Raw genomic sequence first — 15,609 nt, forward strand, 5'->3', positions numbered from 1 at the left:
TAATCTGCTGGCAGGTTGCAATCAGTCGGCCTGAATAACAAAGTCTTGGGTCCTGCGTCATTTGCTGTCTCTTCTTCCATGACATCAGGTCGTCAGGGGTATAAAACATGCAGCCGACACCATTTTATTCAGTTTTTCTTGCCCCAGATGTCAGGTGCCCCCAAAATGGGGAGCAAAAATATATATATATAAACAGTAAACATAAAAATGCACTTTTAGAAACATAAACTTTACCTTCATCTAAAAGCAAATAAACCACAAAAGCTTTTGTGTATAGAGAAGGAAAGAGAAGTTGTAGAAAAGGGGGATGGCGGGTAGGTAACCCAAACTGCAACAGTGAATACACTCGAACATCTACATTTATAAGTGTACACAACTGTACTATGTTCTTCGTATTTCAATGTTGCAGTCATTACATTTGGGTAGAATCCCAAAGCTATGGATGGGAGGATGGAACTAAACAGCATTAGGAGCGGCTATAAGGCCCTGCAGAACTGCAGAGGCAAAGCCTGCCCTGGATTTGGAGAAGAGAGGCAAATGATAATGCTTTGTGAAGGTATGAACAGAGCTCCAAGTAGCAGCTTCTAGAATGTCTTTGGTTGGAACCCCTCTGAGAAAAGCTGCTGAAGTAGAGGCAGCTCTGGTGGAATGTGATCTGATCCCCTTGGGCACAGGTTTACCATGGTGCAAGTAGCAGAAACGAATGCAGTGGCTTATCCACTTAGAAATAGTCTGCTTTGATATAGCCTTCCCCTCTGACCCTGCAGCAAACGCTACCAGTAGCTGCTCAGACTTTCGTAGAGATTTGATCCTGTTTAAGTAGAATCTTAGTTGTCTGTGTATGTCCAATGAATGCAGAATCTGCTTCCCCTTGTTCTGCAGACTTGGGTAAAATGTTGGCAGGTGAATGGTCTGGTTAAGAGCCACACTGGATACCACCTTAGGCATAAAAGAAGGATTGGTCCTGAGGGACACCCTGTCCAGGTAAAATATAATAAAAGGCTCCACTGCCATGAGAGCCTGTAGTTCTGAAACCATTCTTGCTGAAGTGATTGCCAAGAGAAAAGCTGTTTTCCAGGATAGAAATTTTATATCCGCAGTAGCTGCTGGTTCAAAAGGAGGCAGGGTGAGTTTTTCCAGCACAAAATTGAGGTCCCATGCAGGAGTTGATGATCTTCTGGGAGGCCTTAAATATTTGGCCCCTCTAAGATACTGTTTAATCAGAGGATGAGAAAAAAGAGGGGAGGGCTTTGTGTTGTAATGAGCCGAGATGGCAGAGGCATGGATTTTTATTGAAGAAAAAGACAGGCCCTTGTCAAACATCTCAGTCAAATATTGTAAAATCTGAGGAATATTGGGCTTTGCTCTGTTCCTTGTGCTTGGTTTCAAGCACAGAATCTCTTCCATTTATCAGCATAAGATTTTCAAGTACTATGCCTTCTGGCTTCCAAAATGACACCCATCACAGATTCACGTAGAGGTGTTGTTTGAATAATTGATCAGCCATGCTGCAAGATTCAGAGTTTGGAGTTGAGTGTGCAGAATTTAATTGTTCTGCTGAGACAGTAGATGAGGTATTTGACGCAAGTACCATGGAGGAAGTTGAAACATATTCCTTAAAGTGGGTACCAGTGCTGGCGAGGCCAGTCCAGAGCAACTAGGATCATTTTTGTTTTTTCCTGTCTGACTTTTAGTAAGACCTTGGAGAGTAGAGGCAGAGGGGGAAAGGCATAGACTGATAGGTTTTTCCAGCTGAAGGAGAGGGCATCCACTTTCCATGCTTTTTGTGATGAGTTCTTGTGCAGAATTTGTCCAACTGATAATTTTGGGGAGAGACAAATAGATCTATGTCTGGGCTCCCCCATTTCTGTGTTAGCATGCTGAAGATTTGTGGATCCAGTTTCCATCCGTGAGGGTCCAAAAGATTTCTGCTTAGGTCGTCTGCCAGAGTATTTTGTTTTCCTGGCAGGAATTGAGCTTGAAGATGTATTTGATAGGTCAAGGCTGTGTTCTACAAGGCCATGGCTAGTCTGCATAGGGGGTAGGAATGTGTACCCCCCTGCTTGTTTATGTACCACATAACTGTGGTGTTGTCCGTCTTTATCAGTAGTTGTCCTGGATGAAGTAAGTCCTTGAAGGCTGTCAGAGCATTCTGAACAGCTAGCATCTCTTTCTGGTTAATATGCAGATGCATTTGGTTTGGGCTCCATTTGCCCTGAATGCATTTTCCCGCCAGGTGGGCCACCCAAGCATAGTCTGATGCTTCTGTAGTTAGGGTTTGGGTGGCAGGGGGTAGAGTGAACGACAGTCCCTTGTTTTGGTAACATGTCTCTGCCCACCAAAGAAACTCCTGTTGTAGGTAGGGAATGAGAGGAATCATTGTTTCCAGACTGTGACAATGTTGAGTCCATAAACTTTTTAGGCACCACTGAAGTTTCCTCATATGCAGTCTCGCATATGGAATTAGTAGAATGCAGGATGCCATGAACCCCAAAGCCTGCAGAATTTGTCTTGCAGATAACTGGGTTTTTGTTGCCATTTGTTTGAAGTATGTTGTCAGTTGCCTTTGTTTGTCTGGCATGAGGTAAGCCATCTGGGCAGCTGTATTCAAGCTTGCACCCAGGAATGTAATTATTTGAGAGGGTACCAGTTGTGATTTCTTTTTGTTTATGGTGTACCCTAGTCATGCTAGAAGCCTTTTTACAAATGCCAGATGTTGAAGAAGAGTGTCCTTGTCCTCTGCTTGAATGAGACAGTCGTCCAGATAAGGATAAATTTGTATGCTTCTTTGTCTGCAGAATGCAATTACTGGTGCCAGGCACTTTGTAAAGACCCTGGGCACAGTAGATAAGCCAAAGGGCAGTGCAGAGAATTGGTAATGCAGAAAACCTGCTTTGAAGCGGAGGTATCTTCTGCATGATTCCCTTATTGGGATATGCAGGTATGCCTCTTTTAAATCAAGAGTTACTAAACCAAGCATTCCTGCCTAGCATAGGCAGTAGCTGTTGTAAAGTCAGCATTTTGAATTTTGGAAGGTCCAGGAATGTGTTCAAAATTGATAAGTCCAGTATTGGACGCCATGAATTGTCTTCTCTGGGTACCAGGAAAAGTCTTGAGTAAAAACCTTGTCCTTTTTCCTTTTCTGGTACCAGTTGAATAGCCCCCATATCCATGAGGGACATGACTTGTTTCTGGGCCTCTGCCCACTGGTTTTCTGGCAGATCTGGCCATCCGTTTGGAATTAGCAAAGTATGGAAATGAAATCTGTACCCCTGGGATACTATGTTTAATACCCACTTGTCCTGGGTAATTAACAGCCAATTTTGAGCATGAAGTGCTAGTTTTCCCCCCAAGGGGGCTGCCAAAAGATAGGTGCTTGGTGATGGTAGAGGAAAGTCATTGAGACTGCTTACTGTAGGGTTGTGCTCCAGATTTGGAGGTGGAGGCACCCCATTGCTTTGACCTGCAAGAACCCTGTGATTGGTATCTGGAGCCTTTTGAGCACTGGGATTTGCCTTGAGGAAGCTCTGTTGGACACAGGAAAGGACCAATTTTTAGTAGGCCAGTGTCTACTGAACCTGGGTGGCTACACTTGCAAGAGATCTTTTACAGTTTGCATAGATTTAGCTTTGTCTTCCGTTTTCTTTAAAACCTCTTCTGCCTTATTCCCAGAGTATCATGCTGCAAAGGGGCATCCAACAATTTACCTTTCACATGATCAGGCAGATTTTGCTCCTTGAGCCAAGCATGCCTTCTAATCACAGATCCAGTAACGGCGGCCCTATAAGAGGCCTCCAAGGAATCAAAACCACATTGCAAAGTATGCTTTCCAACCTGTTCTGCTGAAATAAATAATTCTTGTAACTCTATTTGCCACACAATCAGAAATCAACATCATTTTCTGTTTCATTAAGGCTATAACATGCTGTTGATATTTAAGCATATGAAACTGGCAGTTTAAGGCCCTGATTGCCAAGGTTGCAGACATATAAACCTTCATTCCCCATCTATCCAGCACCCTGGAATCTCTGCCAGAGGGGGTAGGATTTTGGGCTGTAAAGGCCTTTACACCCTTGGGACCCTGAGAAATAGTCTCAGGATCAGCAGCAGGATTTTTGAATAGAAATTTGTGGGAGTCAGGAACCCTGTAATATCTGTCTGGCTTACTAGGAGCTGGAGGCAGGGAAAGTACAGCTGTGTACCTACCATAAATGTAGATGTTCAAGTGTATTCACTGTTGCAGTCATTACACTTAGGTTATCCTTCTGGCAGGCGACCCGCAGTCGGCCTGAATTCCAAAGGCCTGGTCCGGCATCGGTTGCTGTCGCCTCTTCCCTGACGTCAGTGCGCCAGGGGTATACAAGATGCAGCCGACGCCATCTTCTGCAGTTTTCCTTGCCCCAGATGTCAGGTGCCCCCAAAAGGGTAGGCTAAAAATATTGCGTATAAAAAGCATGCCCTAAAATAAACATTACCTTCATCTACAAGCAAATACACCACATAGGTTGTATAGAATAGAGAAGTACAGATAAGTCCCAGCAAAGAAAGGGGGATGGTGGGTGGGTAACCTGGACTGCAACAGTGAATACACTTGAACATCTACATTTATGGTAGGTACACAACTGTACTATGTTCATTGTGTTTCACTGTTGCAGTCATTACACTTGGGTTGAATCCCAAAGCTGAGGTTGGGCGGCTGGGTCTAAATAGAATTAGGAGTGGCTATGAGGCCCTGCAGAACTGCAGTGGCAAAGCCTGCTCTGGATTTAGAGTACAGAGGTAAGTGGTAGTGCTTAGTAAAAGTGTGCACTGAAGTTCAAGTTGCAGCCTCCAAAATATCCTTGGTTGGTACTCCTCTGAGGAAGGCTGCTGAGGTGGCTGCTGCCCTGGTCGAATGTGGTCTAATGCCCTTAGGCACTGATTTGCCATGTTGTGAATAGTAGAAACGAATGCAGTGTCCTATCCATTTTGAAATAGTCTGCTTTGAGATAGCCTTTCCTTGTGATCCTGCAGCATATGCCACTAAAAGTTGCTCAGTCTTTCTGAAAACTTTAGTTTTGTCCAAGTAGAAGCGTAGCTGTCTGTGTATGTCCAAAGAATGTAGAAGTCTCTCCCCTTTATTCTGTGGGTTTGGGAAAAAAGTAGGCAAATGAATGGTTTGGTTAAGAGCCACACTGGACAATACCTTAGGCATAAATGTTGGGTTTGTCCTCAGAGAAACCCTGTCCGGATGGAAGATAATAAAAGGTTCCACAGCCATTAATGCCTGCAACTCTGAGACTCTTCTTGCTGAAGTTATTGGTAGGAGCAGAGCTGTTTTCCATGATAAGAATTTTATCTCAGCTGTATTGGCTGGCTCAAAAGGAGGCAGTGTGAGTTTTTCCAAGACAGAATTGGGGTCCCATGCAGGTATTGGTGCTCTCCTTGGAGGTCTTAAGTTTTTGGTCCCTCTGAGGTACTGCCTAAGCAATGGCTGTGAAAAAATAGGTGGATCCGTATTGTAATGAGCTGAAATGGCAGAGGCATGGATCTTAATTGACGAGAAGGATAGGCCTTTGTCCAGCATCTCAGTTAGGTATTGTAAAATCTGAGGGATATTTGGTACAAGCATGTCAATTCCTTGTGCCTGGTTCCAAGCACAGAATCTCTTCCATTTTTCTGCATAAGATTTTCTGGTGCTGGGCCTCCTGGCCTCCAAAATAACATCCATAACCACTTTAGAGAGAGGTGTATTCGGAATGGTTACACTATCCGCCATGCAGCTAGATTTAGAGTTCTGAGCTGGCTGTGCAGGATCTGATTGTTTTGTTGGGTCAGTAAATGAGGAATTTGAGGCAATGTCCACGCTGGGCCTTGAGACAAGTTAGTTAGGATTGGGTACCAATACTGGCGTGGCCAATCCAGGGCAATCAGTATCATTTGTGGCTTCCCTTGTCTGACCTTGAGGAGTACCTTGGGGAGGAGAGGCAGTGGAGGAAAGGCATATATTGTAAGGTTGTTCCAACTGAATGACAAAGCATCCACTTTCCATGCTTGTTTGTGATAAGTCCTTGTGCAGAATCTCTGTAGTTGGCAGTTGCAAGGGGAGGCAAATAGATCTATGTCTGGGCATCCCCATTTCCTTGCTATCATATTGAAGATTTATGGATCTAGTTTCCACTCGTGAGGATCCATGAATTTTCTGCTTAGTTCGTCTGCCAGAGCATTTGTTTTTCCTGGCAGGAATTGTTCTTTCAGGTGTACTTGGTACGTCAATGCGGTGTTCCACAAAATCATGGCTTGTCTGCAGAGGAGGCAAGAATGTGTACCTCCCTGCTTGTTTATGTACCACATGACTGTAGTATTGTCCGTCTTTATCAGCAGCTGTCCTGGATGAAGTAGGTCCTTGAACGCTATCAGGGCATTTTGTACAGCTAGCATCTCTTTTTGATTGATGTGAAGATGCCTTTGGCTTGCGGGACATGTGTCCTGAATACATTTTCCTGCCATGTGGGCCCCGCAGGCATAATCTGATGCATCTGTTGTTAGTTTTTGCCTGGCTGTGGGTAAAGTGAATGGCTGTCCCTTGTTGTGGTGACAGGCCTGTGCCCACCATTGAAACTCCTGTTGCAGGCAGGGAATGAGTGAAATTAATGATTCCAGGCTGTGGCAATGTTGAGTCCAAACACTTTTTAGATACCATTGTAGTTTTCTCATATGCAGTCTTGCATATGGAATTAGCAGAATGCAGGATGCCATGAAGCCCAGAGCCTGCAGAATTTTTCTTGCAGATAACTGGGTCTTTGTTGCCATGTTTTCGAAGTAAGAAGTCAGTTGCCTTTGTTTGTCTGGCGTGAGATAGGTCATCTGGGCAGTTGTATTTAAGCTTGCACCCAGGAATATTATCTCTTGAGAAGGTACTAGTTTTGATTTCTTTTCGTTTACTGTACCCTAGGCAAATTAGTAATCTTTTTACAAACGCCAGATGCTTTAGTAGAATGTCTTTGGTCACTGCTTGAATAAGGCAGTCGTCCAAGTAGGGATATATTTGAATTCCTCTTTGTCTGCAAAATGCAATTACTGGTGCCAGGCATTTTGTGAAGACCCTAGGCGCAGTAGATAAGCCAAAGGGCAGTGCAGAGAATTGGTAGTACATTGAGCCAAATATGAATCTGAGGTATCTTCTGCAGGATTGTCTGACTGGGACATGCAGGTATGCCTCTTTGAGGTCCAAAGTTACAAGCCAAGCTTTCTTGCCCAGCATGGGCAGAAGCTGCTGCAGAGTCAACATTTTGAATTCTGGAACGTCCAGAAAAGTATTTACAATAGGCAGGTCAAGAATTGGTCTCCAGGCTTTGTTCTTTCTTGGCACTAAGAAAAGTCTTGAGTAAAATCCTTTGTCCCTGCTCTTGTTGTGGCACTGGATGAATAGCCCTCATGTTCATGAGAGATGAAACTTGTTTTTGTGCCTCTGCCCATTGATTGTGTGGCAGGTCTGGCATACCTTTTGCCTTTGGAAGGGTGTGAAAGTGGAACCTGTAGCCCTGAGAGACTATATTTAAGACCCATTTGTCCTGGGTGATCATGTGCCAATTTTGTGAAAAAAGTGCAAGCTTTCCCCCTAAGGGCGCTGCCAAAAGATAAGTGCTTGGCAATGGCAGAGGGAAGTCATTGTGACTGTTTCCTATATGGCTGTGATTTGTCTTCTCTGCTTTTGGAGGTAGAAGCACCCCATTGTTTGGGCCAGTATGAGCCCTGGGGCTGTTGTCTGCCTCTAGGGCGTCTGTATCCGCCTCTTTGAGGCCTGTCTGACACTGGAAAGGACCAATTCTTAGAAGGCCAGTTCCTGCTAAATCTGGGTGGCTGTACCTGTAAGAAATCCTTTACTGTCTGCATAGATTTAGCTTTATCCTCCATTTTCTTCAACACCTCTTCTGCTTTAACACCAAACAAAGTAGCATGCTGTAATGGAGCATCCAATAATTTTGCTTTAACACGATCAGGCAGATTCTGTTCCTTTAACTAAGCATGCCTTCTAATGACAGAACCTGTAACAGCGGCCCTGCAAGAGGCCTCTAGTGAATCAAAACCACACTGCAAAGTATGCTTTCCCACTTGTTCAGCTGCATGCAATAAATCCTGCATTTCCTTGTTCTCAGAACATTCAGAATTTGTCAACATTTTCTGTTTTAGTAATGACATTAAGTATTGCTGATATTTAAGCTCATGAAACTGACAATTTAAAGCCCTTACAGCCAAGGTAGCAGAAGTGTAAACTTTTTTTTCTCCCATCTGTTCAGTGCCCTTGAGTCCCTATCTGAGGGGACAGGGTTTTTGTCAGTAGAGGCCTTGACCCCTTTGGGACCCTGAGATATAGTTTCTGGGTCAGCAGCATATAGAACTTTATGAGAATCTGGAACCCTGTAGTATCTGTCTGGCTTAACAGGTGCAGGAGGTAAAGAGTCGAGAGACAGTCCGGACATCATCTACAATGTCTAGAACAGGTGGAATAGCAAGAGGTCTGTGCTGAAGTAGTAGAAGAAAGTCTCTGAGCCTTTTCTTAAATTCTGAGTAATCTTGGCTCTCCCAGTGGAAATGCTCCCTCATGGTATGCAGTGTTTCCCCAAAGGAATAATCCTCAAGAGGGTAAGCTGAAGGAATAGATTCTTCAGCATCAGAATCCTCATAAGGAGGAATACAGTATCCCTGTTCTGAAGAGGAGACAAAGGAAATGGAAACCTGATCAGAGGAATTATATTCAGTGTCTTGCCTAGGCCTCTTATCAGGAGGGGGAGGGGGATGGGAACCTCTGATCAAAGTAATTAGGTCTTCGGCCATTTTGAGCATCTGTTTCTTAGGCATGGAAGTCTGTCCTGGAGAATGCTGTACTTGTTTCCTTGTCTTTAAAGCTGTTTTAGTCTTTGTCTTGGATGCTGAAGTTGACTTGATATAAAGCTGTGTAGGTCTGAAAACACCCTCAGAAGCTGATGCCTGCTCAGTGGCTCCAGACCCATCTGAGGGAATAGTTTCCGAAGGCCCAATACCTTGAGAATCCAGAGGCCTAGTTGTCTCCACGTGGGAGTCGGAGGCGGCCTGTGGCTCTGAGGTAATGAGTGTCAGGGGCTGTGAAAGCACCTCACTGAGAACCGGCGACTGGCCTAGAAGAGGCTTCATCGTCAGTTTTGGACCTCGGATGCCTGTCCTTTTCTTTTTCCTTGCGCTTTTTATGAACTCCAGTCATCGGCTGTTCAGACGGCATTATATAGTTAAACCTTCGGTCAAAGTAATGAAATGCAAAATCGTACCGACGCTTAATAGTGCGTTGGTTAAATCTAGCAGAAAACCGACAACTAGCAACGTTGTGGTCAGGGCCTAGGCAAGGAATACAGTAAGAATGAAAATCCTTATGAGGTATTTGCTTCCCACAAGAAATACAATTGTTAACTTTTTCTGACGTCGGTCTGGAGCAAGAAAAAAGTTTCCCCAACGGGGTACTTGGCTTTATTGAAGACTTCGGATCTGGAATTCAATTTCGAAAATCTCAGGAGTCGGCCGACCGGCACTTGCGAACTGCTTTTGCTTCGGGCACCAAGCGGCAAGAAAGACTGGAGAAAATGGCGTCGGCTGTATCTTATATACTCCTGGCACACTGACGTCAGGGAAGAGGCGACAGCAACCGACGCCGGACCACGACTTTGGAATTCAGGCCGAAACGGGTAGCCTGCCAGCAGGATAACCCAAGTGTAATGACTGCAACAGTGAAACACAATGAACATTCAAGAGCCATGCTTGATTCCCAAAACACATCATCCACAATGTCTAATACAGGAGATATTGCCAAAGGCCTAAGCTGAGGAAGAAGAAGGAAATCCCTAAGGCTCTGAATCCTCTCCCAGTGAAAATGTTCCCTTAAAGTATGCAAAGTCTCTCCAAAAGAGTAATACTCTGGAGGAGAAGCAGATGGGATGGATTCCTCTGCATCAGAATCCTCATAGGGTGGAATGGAAAATTCCTGATCAGAAGAGGAATCAGAAGAAATAGAAACCTGATCTTAAGATTCATAATCAGTGCCTTGCCTAGGCCTCTTAGCAGAGGGGGGGGTTGGGAGCCCCTGATCAAGGTATTAAATCCTCAGCCATTTTGATCATCTGTTTTTTAGGCATAGGAGCCTGAGCACTTGGCTCATGCGTCAGTTTTTTAGACATAGAAGATGTTTTTGACCTTGTTGAGGCTGGCGTCTGTTTAATATAAAAATGTTGAGGCCTAAAAACACCCTCAGAAGCTGGTGCCTGCTCAGCGGCTCCGGACCCATCCAAGGGAGAGACATCCGCGGGTTCAATATTCTGAGAATCTCGCGGTATACTGGACTCTGAATGGGTCTCAGTAGAGGCCTGCGACTCAAAAGTAGCGGCTATCAGGGGCTGCCAAAATGCCTCACTGAGTACCGGCGACTGGCTTAGGAGAAGCTTTGTCGTCAGTTTTGGACCTCGACGGTCTGTCTCTTGACTTTTTCTTTGCATTTTTTGTGAACTCCGGTAGTCGGATTGCTTACCGACAACATTTCTGGACAATTAAATCTTGTACCAAAATATTTAGAAGCAAAAATATACCAACGCTTAATAGTGCGTTGGTGAAATCTAGCACAAAACCGACAGCAAGGCACATTGTGGTCTGGGTTTAGGCAAGGAATACAGTACAAATGAAAATCCTTATGAGGTATTTGCTTCCCACAAGTAATGCAATTATTAACTTTTATTAGGGAGCAAGAAAGTTTCCTCAAAGGAGTACTTAGCTTTAGTTTGAAGACTTCGGTTCTGAAACTCGAATATGAAAATTTCAGGAGTCAACTGCTTCTGCTTCGGGCACCGCGCGGCAAGAAAGACTGAATAAAATGGCGTCGGCTGCATGTTTTATACCCCTGATGACCTGACGTCATGGAAGAAGAGACAGCAACCGACGCAGGACCCAAGAATTTGTTATTCAGGCCGACTGAGGGCAACCTGCCAGCAGATTACCCAAATGTAATGACTGCAACAGTGAAACACGAAGAACATCAAAAGAGTTGCTAGATGCGATAGGGTAAGAGGGAACTATTTAACAAGATTTCAACTGAGAAAAAATGTGATATGATTAGGTATTATCAAAGAAAGTTTTACTTAGCTCAAGAGATGCGGCAAACGAAATCTGAGGTAACGGAGAGGGGAATTGTGGATAAGAGTTTAGCTCGAGAGTTTGCGGCTGTCGCGAGCTTGGAAGATGGCCGTCTCGGTTCCAAGGTCGGAACCAGTAACCCAGGCGTAAGGAATGAACGAGGATTAACAATATCAGATCAGATGTTCATGTAGGTCACTGTTGCAGAAGCCACTCTCATCCCAACTCCCTGACTTGGGAGAATTTTGACAGGAAGTGATATTCTTGTCTTTTACACATTCCCCTTATTTTTCAGGGCTCTAGTCACCTTTTGGGTGAAGAAAGCTCTGAAGATCTGACAGCACAGCTTCTGTTTTATCTCCTATGTCCCCCTACACCTGCTACTATGCCATGGAAGGTGCCCTAAAGCTTTGGAGGCAACCCTGTGGGGGCCAATCTTTGACAAGCTGTCCCACATAGATTAGGCTACTACTGCAGTGATTTACTCGAGCAACTACTGTTATGGCAAGATTAGTTACAACTGTACTCTGTGCATCAAATACAAATAACTTCCTTAAGACAGCAAAGTAACAGAACCTTTTTTGATAGTACTCAAATGTCTCTGACAGAAGGTATGCACTCAAGCAGACTTAACGTTTTTTGATTGACTAAATCTATATACCTTTTCCATTAGAAGCTTAGCAATTAAATACAATTACAACATACCTACTAACAGAACATTTAATAAGTTTTAATTTACCTGAGCCATATCATCTAAACAGTTAAAGATGTACTTCCTGGCTTCCTTTGACTTTATTCCAGTTTCCAGCTCATGTTCTTCGGGTGTCTGTAAAAAAAACAAATTGTTAATACCACTAACTAGAACAATTCACTAAACAACTAAAAGTAACAACACTTTTATAACACTATTAAGTTTAGACGAGGAATCAAACCACTAAGACCCCCACTTCGACACACACCAAACATTCCCAGCTTGCCTGGCTCCAATGTAAAGACAGATGGCACCGTAACTGTAACCCAGGTGACCAGGGTTTGATTAGCAGTCATGGCAATGAAGAGGCCAGGTAGGCAGGAACAGGAATCAAATGGTATGGCCAGCTTGCCTCAATGAGGGGGGGGGGGGGCTTGCACACATTACAAAGAGGCACAAAGAAGTATGACTTCCCTTGTGGAGACCATACAAGTCACTACCAAGTGTAGGGGTGGGGCAAGACTGTTTGGTGGGAACAGCCCTTGTCGAAGTGAGGGGTGTTTTCACTGGTGGCTTTGCCAGATGTATGACAGGAAGTGGGGTTTAAAGTAGAAAAAAACTCAAACTACCGCTGATGGCTGTCAAAGCAACTGGTCAACTGGCTAGGTGGGGGCGACAATCAACAGAAAGTGGTGGCAAAAACAGCACAATAAACATTCCATCAAACATAACCTGGCAGAGATAACTCCACCACCACATAATTTCGTAATTTGTGCAACACTAGTTGTATTTTTTCCCCTGAACAAAAATAAGATGCAGCCCAAGGGACTGAACTGATTTGCTTGTAAAATACATATGCAAATACTCTAGCCCCCCCAGGGCTAATACTGTAAGATGCAGAATTCAGACACTGACTCAAGGCCCCACACAGTCTACAAAATAACAAGACAGCATATGAACCACCAAAGGAGAGTCAGACATCAGAAAGTTATGAAAGGTTAATCTCTTATTACCTATCTTGCTTTCTGTAGTTACCCAGAGAGGTTACCTTTCTGAGGTGAAACACCACCATATTAATTTGGTGACTGACACCAGGGTCCATCAATTTATCCAGCTGAAATTTTTTCCTCTGCCTGCACCACTCAAGACATGTAGCAGTACAATGTCATGCCTTTCACAATGTTTTCCTACTAATAGGACTATACAAGCTAAATACGGCTGTAAAAGTCTGAGTCACCATTTACATGAATGACTCAGCCATCACACTCTATTTCCTTAATACCAGAATATCATCTTCACAACAGGGCAATCTACCACAGTACCGTAGTGGTCAAAGACAGAGTAAATGGCTTCCTTATATCTGGTTAAATTAACATAATTCAAGTTGCACTTTTCTGGGAATCCAGATAGGAACAATATAACTCGAAAACCCTAAAGAAAAAAAAAAAGAGCCCCCCTACACAAAATGAGACCGTATTTTAGTTGGAAAGCTCATGACCACTCTCAATCAAAGAAAAGGGTCACAGTTTCTTCACCTTCCTGAGCACAAACTTTTGGCAATTACTCCAGTCTTAGAGGTAGCAAATGATGTCATTCAAGACACATTCTTGCTGTGTGAATTCCATCCCTCAGCCACAAGGAAACCTGACCATTTCACAGGGTCTTAGATTACATCTTTTAGAAACCAAACCAGTGCTAGATTCAGAGATGGTCTCCTCATGGTCCAATAAGCCAAAGGCAGATTTCTAAACCAAAAAAAAAAATCCTTTGCTTAATGGCAAGAAGAAAATTTGTATGTCTGCTACCCTGGCCATAAGAGTGCTAAAATGCTAATTAGTTTAGATAGCATTAGGGCCAGCTATAAGGCCTTGCAAGACTGCAGTGGCAAAGCCAGCTCTGGATTTAGAGGAAATTGGCAAATGATAATGCTTGGTGAAAGTATGTACAGAACTGCAGGTAGCAGCTTCTAGGATGTCCCTGGTAGGGACGCCTCTGAGAAAGGCTGTAGAGGTAGATGTAGCCCTGGTGGAGTGGGGTCTGATCCCCTGGGGGATAGGTTTTCCATGGTGCTTACAGCAGAAATTAATGCAATGGCTTATCCATTTAGAAATGGTTTGCTTTGAAATAGCCTTCCCCTCTGCCCCTGCAGCAAATGCTACCAACAGTTGTTCAGATTTCCTTTGAGGCTTAGTCCTGTCCAAGTAAAATCTAAGTTGTCTGTGCACATCCAAGGAATGCAGTATGCGTTCCCTTTATTCTGTGGATTGGGAAAGAAGGTTGGCAAATGAATGGGACTGATTAAGAGCCACACTGGATACCACCTTGGGCATGAAGGATGGATTCGTTCTGAGTGACAACCCTGTCCGCATGAAAGATGATGAAAGGCTCCACTGCCATAAGGGCCTGTAATTCAGATACTCTTCTAGCTGAAGTGACTGCTAAGAGGAAAGCTGTTTTCCAAGAAAGAAATTTTAAGTCTGCAGTAGCAGCTGGCTCGAAAGGAGGTAAAGTGAGTTTCTCCAAGACAAAGTTAAGGTCCCAGGCTGGGGTTGGAGCTCTCCTGGGTGGTCTCAAATTTTTGGCCCTTCTGAGGAACTGCTTGAGCAGTGGATGAGAGAAGAGGGGAGGTTCTGTGTTATAATGAGCTGAAATGGCTGAGGAGTGGATTTTAATGGAGGAAAAAGACATGCCCTTGTGAAGTATCTCAGTTGAGTATTCTAAAATCTGAGGTAAATTGGGTGCTGCTGTGCTCATCCCTTGAGATTGGTTCCAGGCACAGATTCTTTTCCTAGTACTAGGCCTCCTTGCCTCTAAGATGATATCCATCACAGGTTTGCTTAGGGGTGGTAAAGGAGAGATTAAGTAATTAGCCAGGCTGCAAGGTCCAGTGTTGGAAGCTGAGGGTGCAGAATCTAGTTCTCCTGCTGAGACAGCAGGGAAGGAGTCTGAGGCAGGTGCCATGGAGATAACCGTGACACACTGCACAGGAGGGGGTACCAGTGTTGGCGTGGCCAGTCTAGAGCAATCAAAATCATCCCTGGTTTGTCCTGTTTGACTTTTAGTAGTACTTTGGAGAGCAGAGGCAGAGGGGGGAAGGCATAGACTGATAGTTTTTTCCAGCTGAAGGACAGAGCATCCACTTTCCAGGCTTGTTTGTGGGGGGGTCCTTGTGCAAAATTTGTCCAATTGGTAGTTCTGGGGAGAGGCAAACAGGTCTATATCTAGGCTCCTCCATTTGCTTGTCAACATGTTGAAAATCCTTGGTTCCAGTTTCCACTCGTGTGGGTCCATGAGGTTTCTGCTTAGTCCGTCTGCCAGTGTAATTAATTTTCCTGGCAGGAATTGAGCTTGCAGGTGCACTTGGTAGCTCAAGGCTGTGTTCCACAATGCCACGGCTAGTCTGCAGAGGGGGTAAGAATGTGTACCCCCCCTGCTTATTTATGTACCACATAAAGTACAGTTTTGTACCTACCATAAATGTAGATGTTCGAGTGGTTATGCTGCTGCAGTCATCACACTTGGGTTATCCTGCCGTCAGGCGGTCCTGCAGTCGGCCTGAATTCCAAAGCCTTGGTCCGGCGTCGGTTGTCGTCGCTTCTTCCCTGACGTCAGTGCAGCAGGGGTATAAAAGAGGCAGCCGACGCCATTTTCTTCAGTTTTTCTTGCCCCAGATGTCAGGTGCCCCAAACTAAGAAGGCAAAATAAGAAGCTTGCAAAACATACCTTAGTGCAAAACAATGGTACTAGTTGTAAGCAAATACACCATATAGACATGCATCCCAAAGGTT

The 15,609-nt window shown here is 44.4% G+C and overlaps 1 protein-coding gene across 7 annotated transcripts in view; it reads right to left on the reverse strand.

Annotated features, from left to right (window-relative positions):
- Positions 1-15,609, reverse strand: part of HIPK1 (homeodomain interacting protein kinase 1) — a 1,001,014-nt gene that overhangs the window by 710,668 nt on the left and 274,737 nt on the right. For all 7 annotated transcript variants that reach the window (XM_044072892.1, XM_044072895.1, XM_044072893.1 and 4 more), the window contains one exon: positions 11,870-11,956. In XM_044072892.1, coding sequence (XP_043928827.1) covers positions 11,870-11,956 — 87 coding nt within the window. The remainder of the gene's footprint in view (positions 1-11,869; positions 11,957-15,609) is intronic.

Source organism: Protopterus annectens, chromosome 5.part1 (assembly GCF_019279795.1).
Source record: "Protopterus annectens isolate FY-2018-M chromosome 5.part1, PAN1.0, whole genome shotgun sequence".
Classification (NCBI taxonomy): Eukaryota; Metazoa; Chordata; order Ceratodontiformes; family Protopteridae; genus Protopterus; species Protopterus annectens.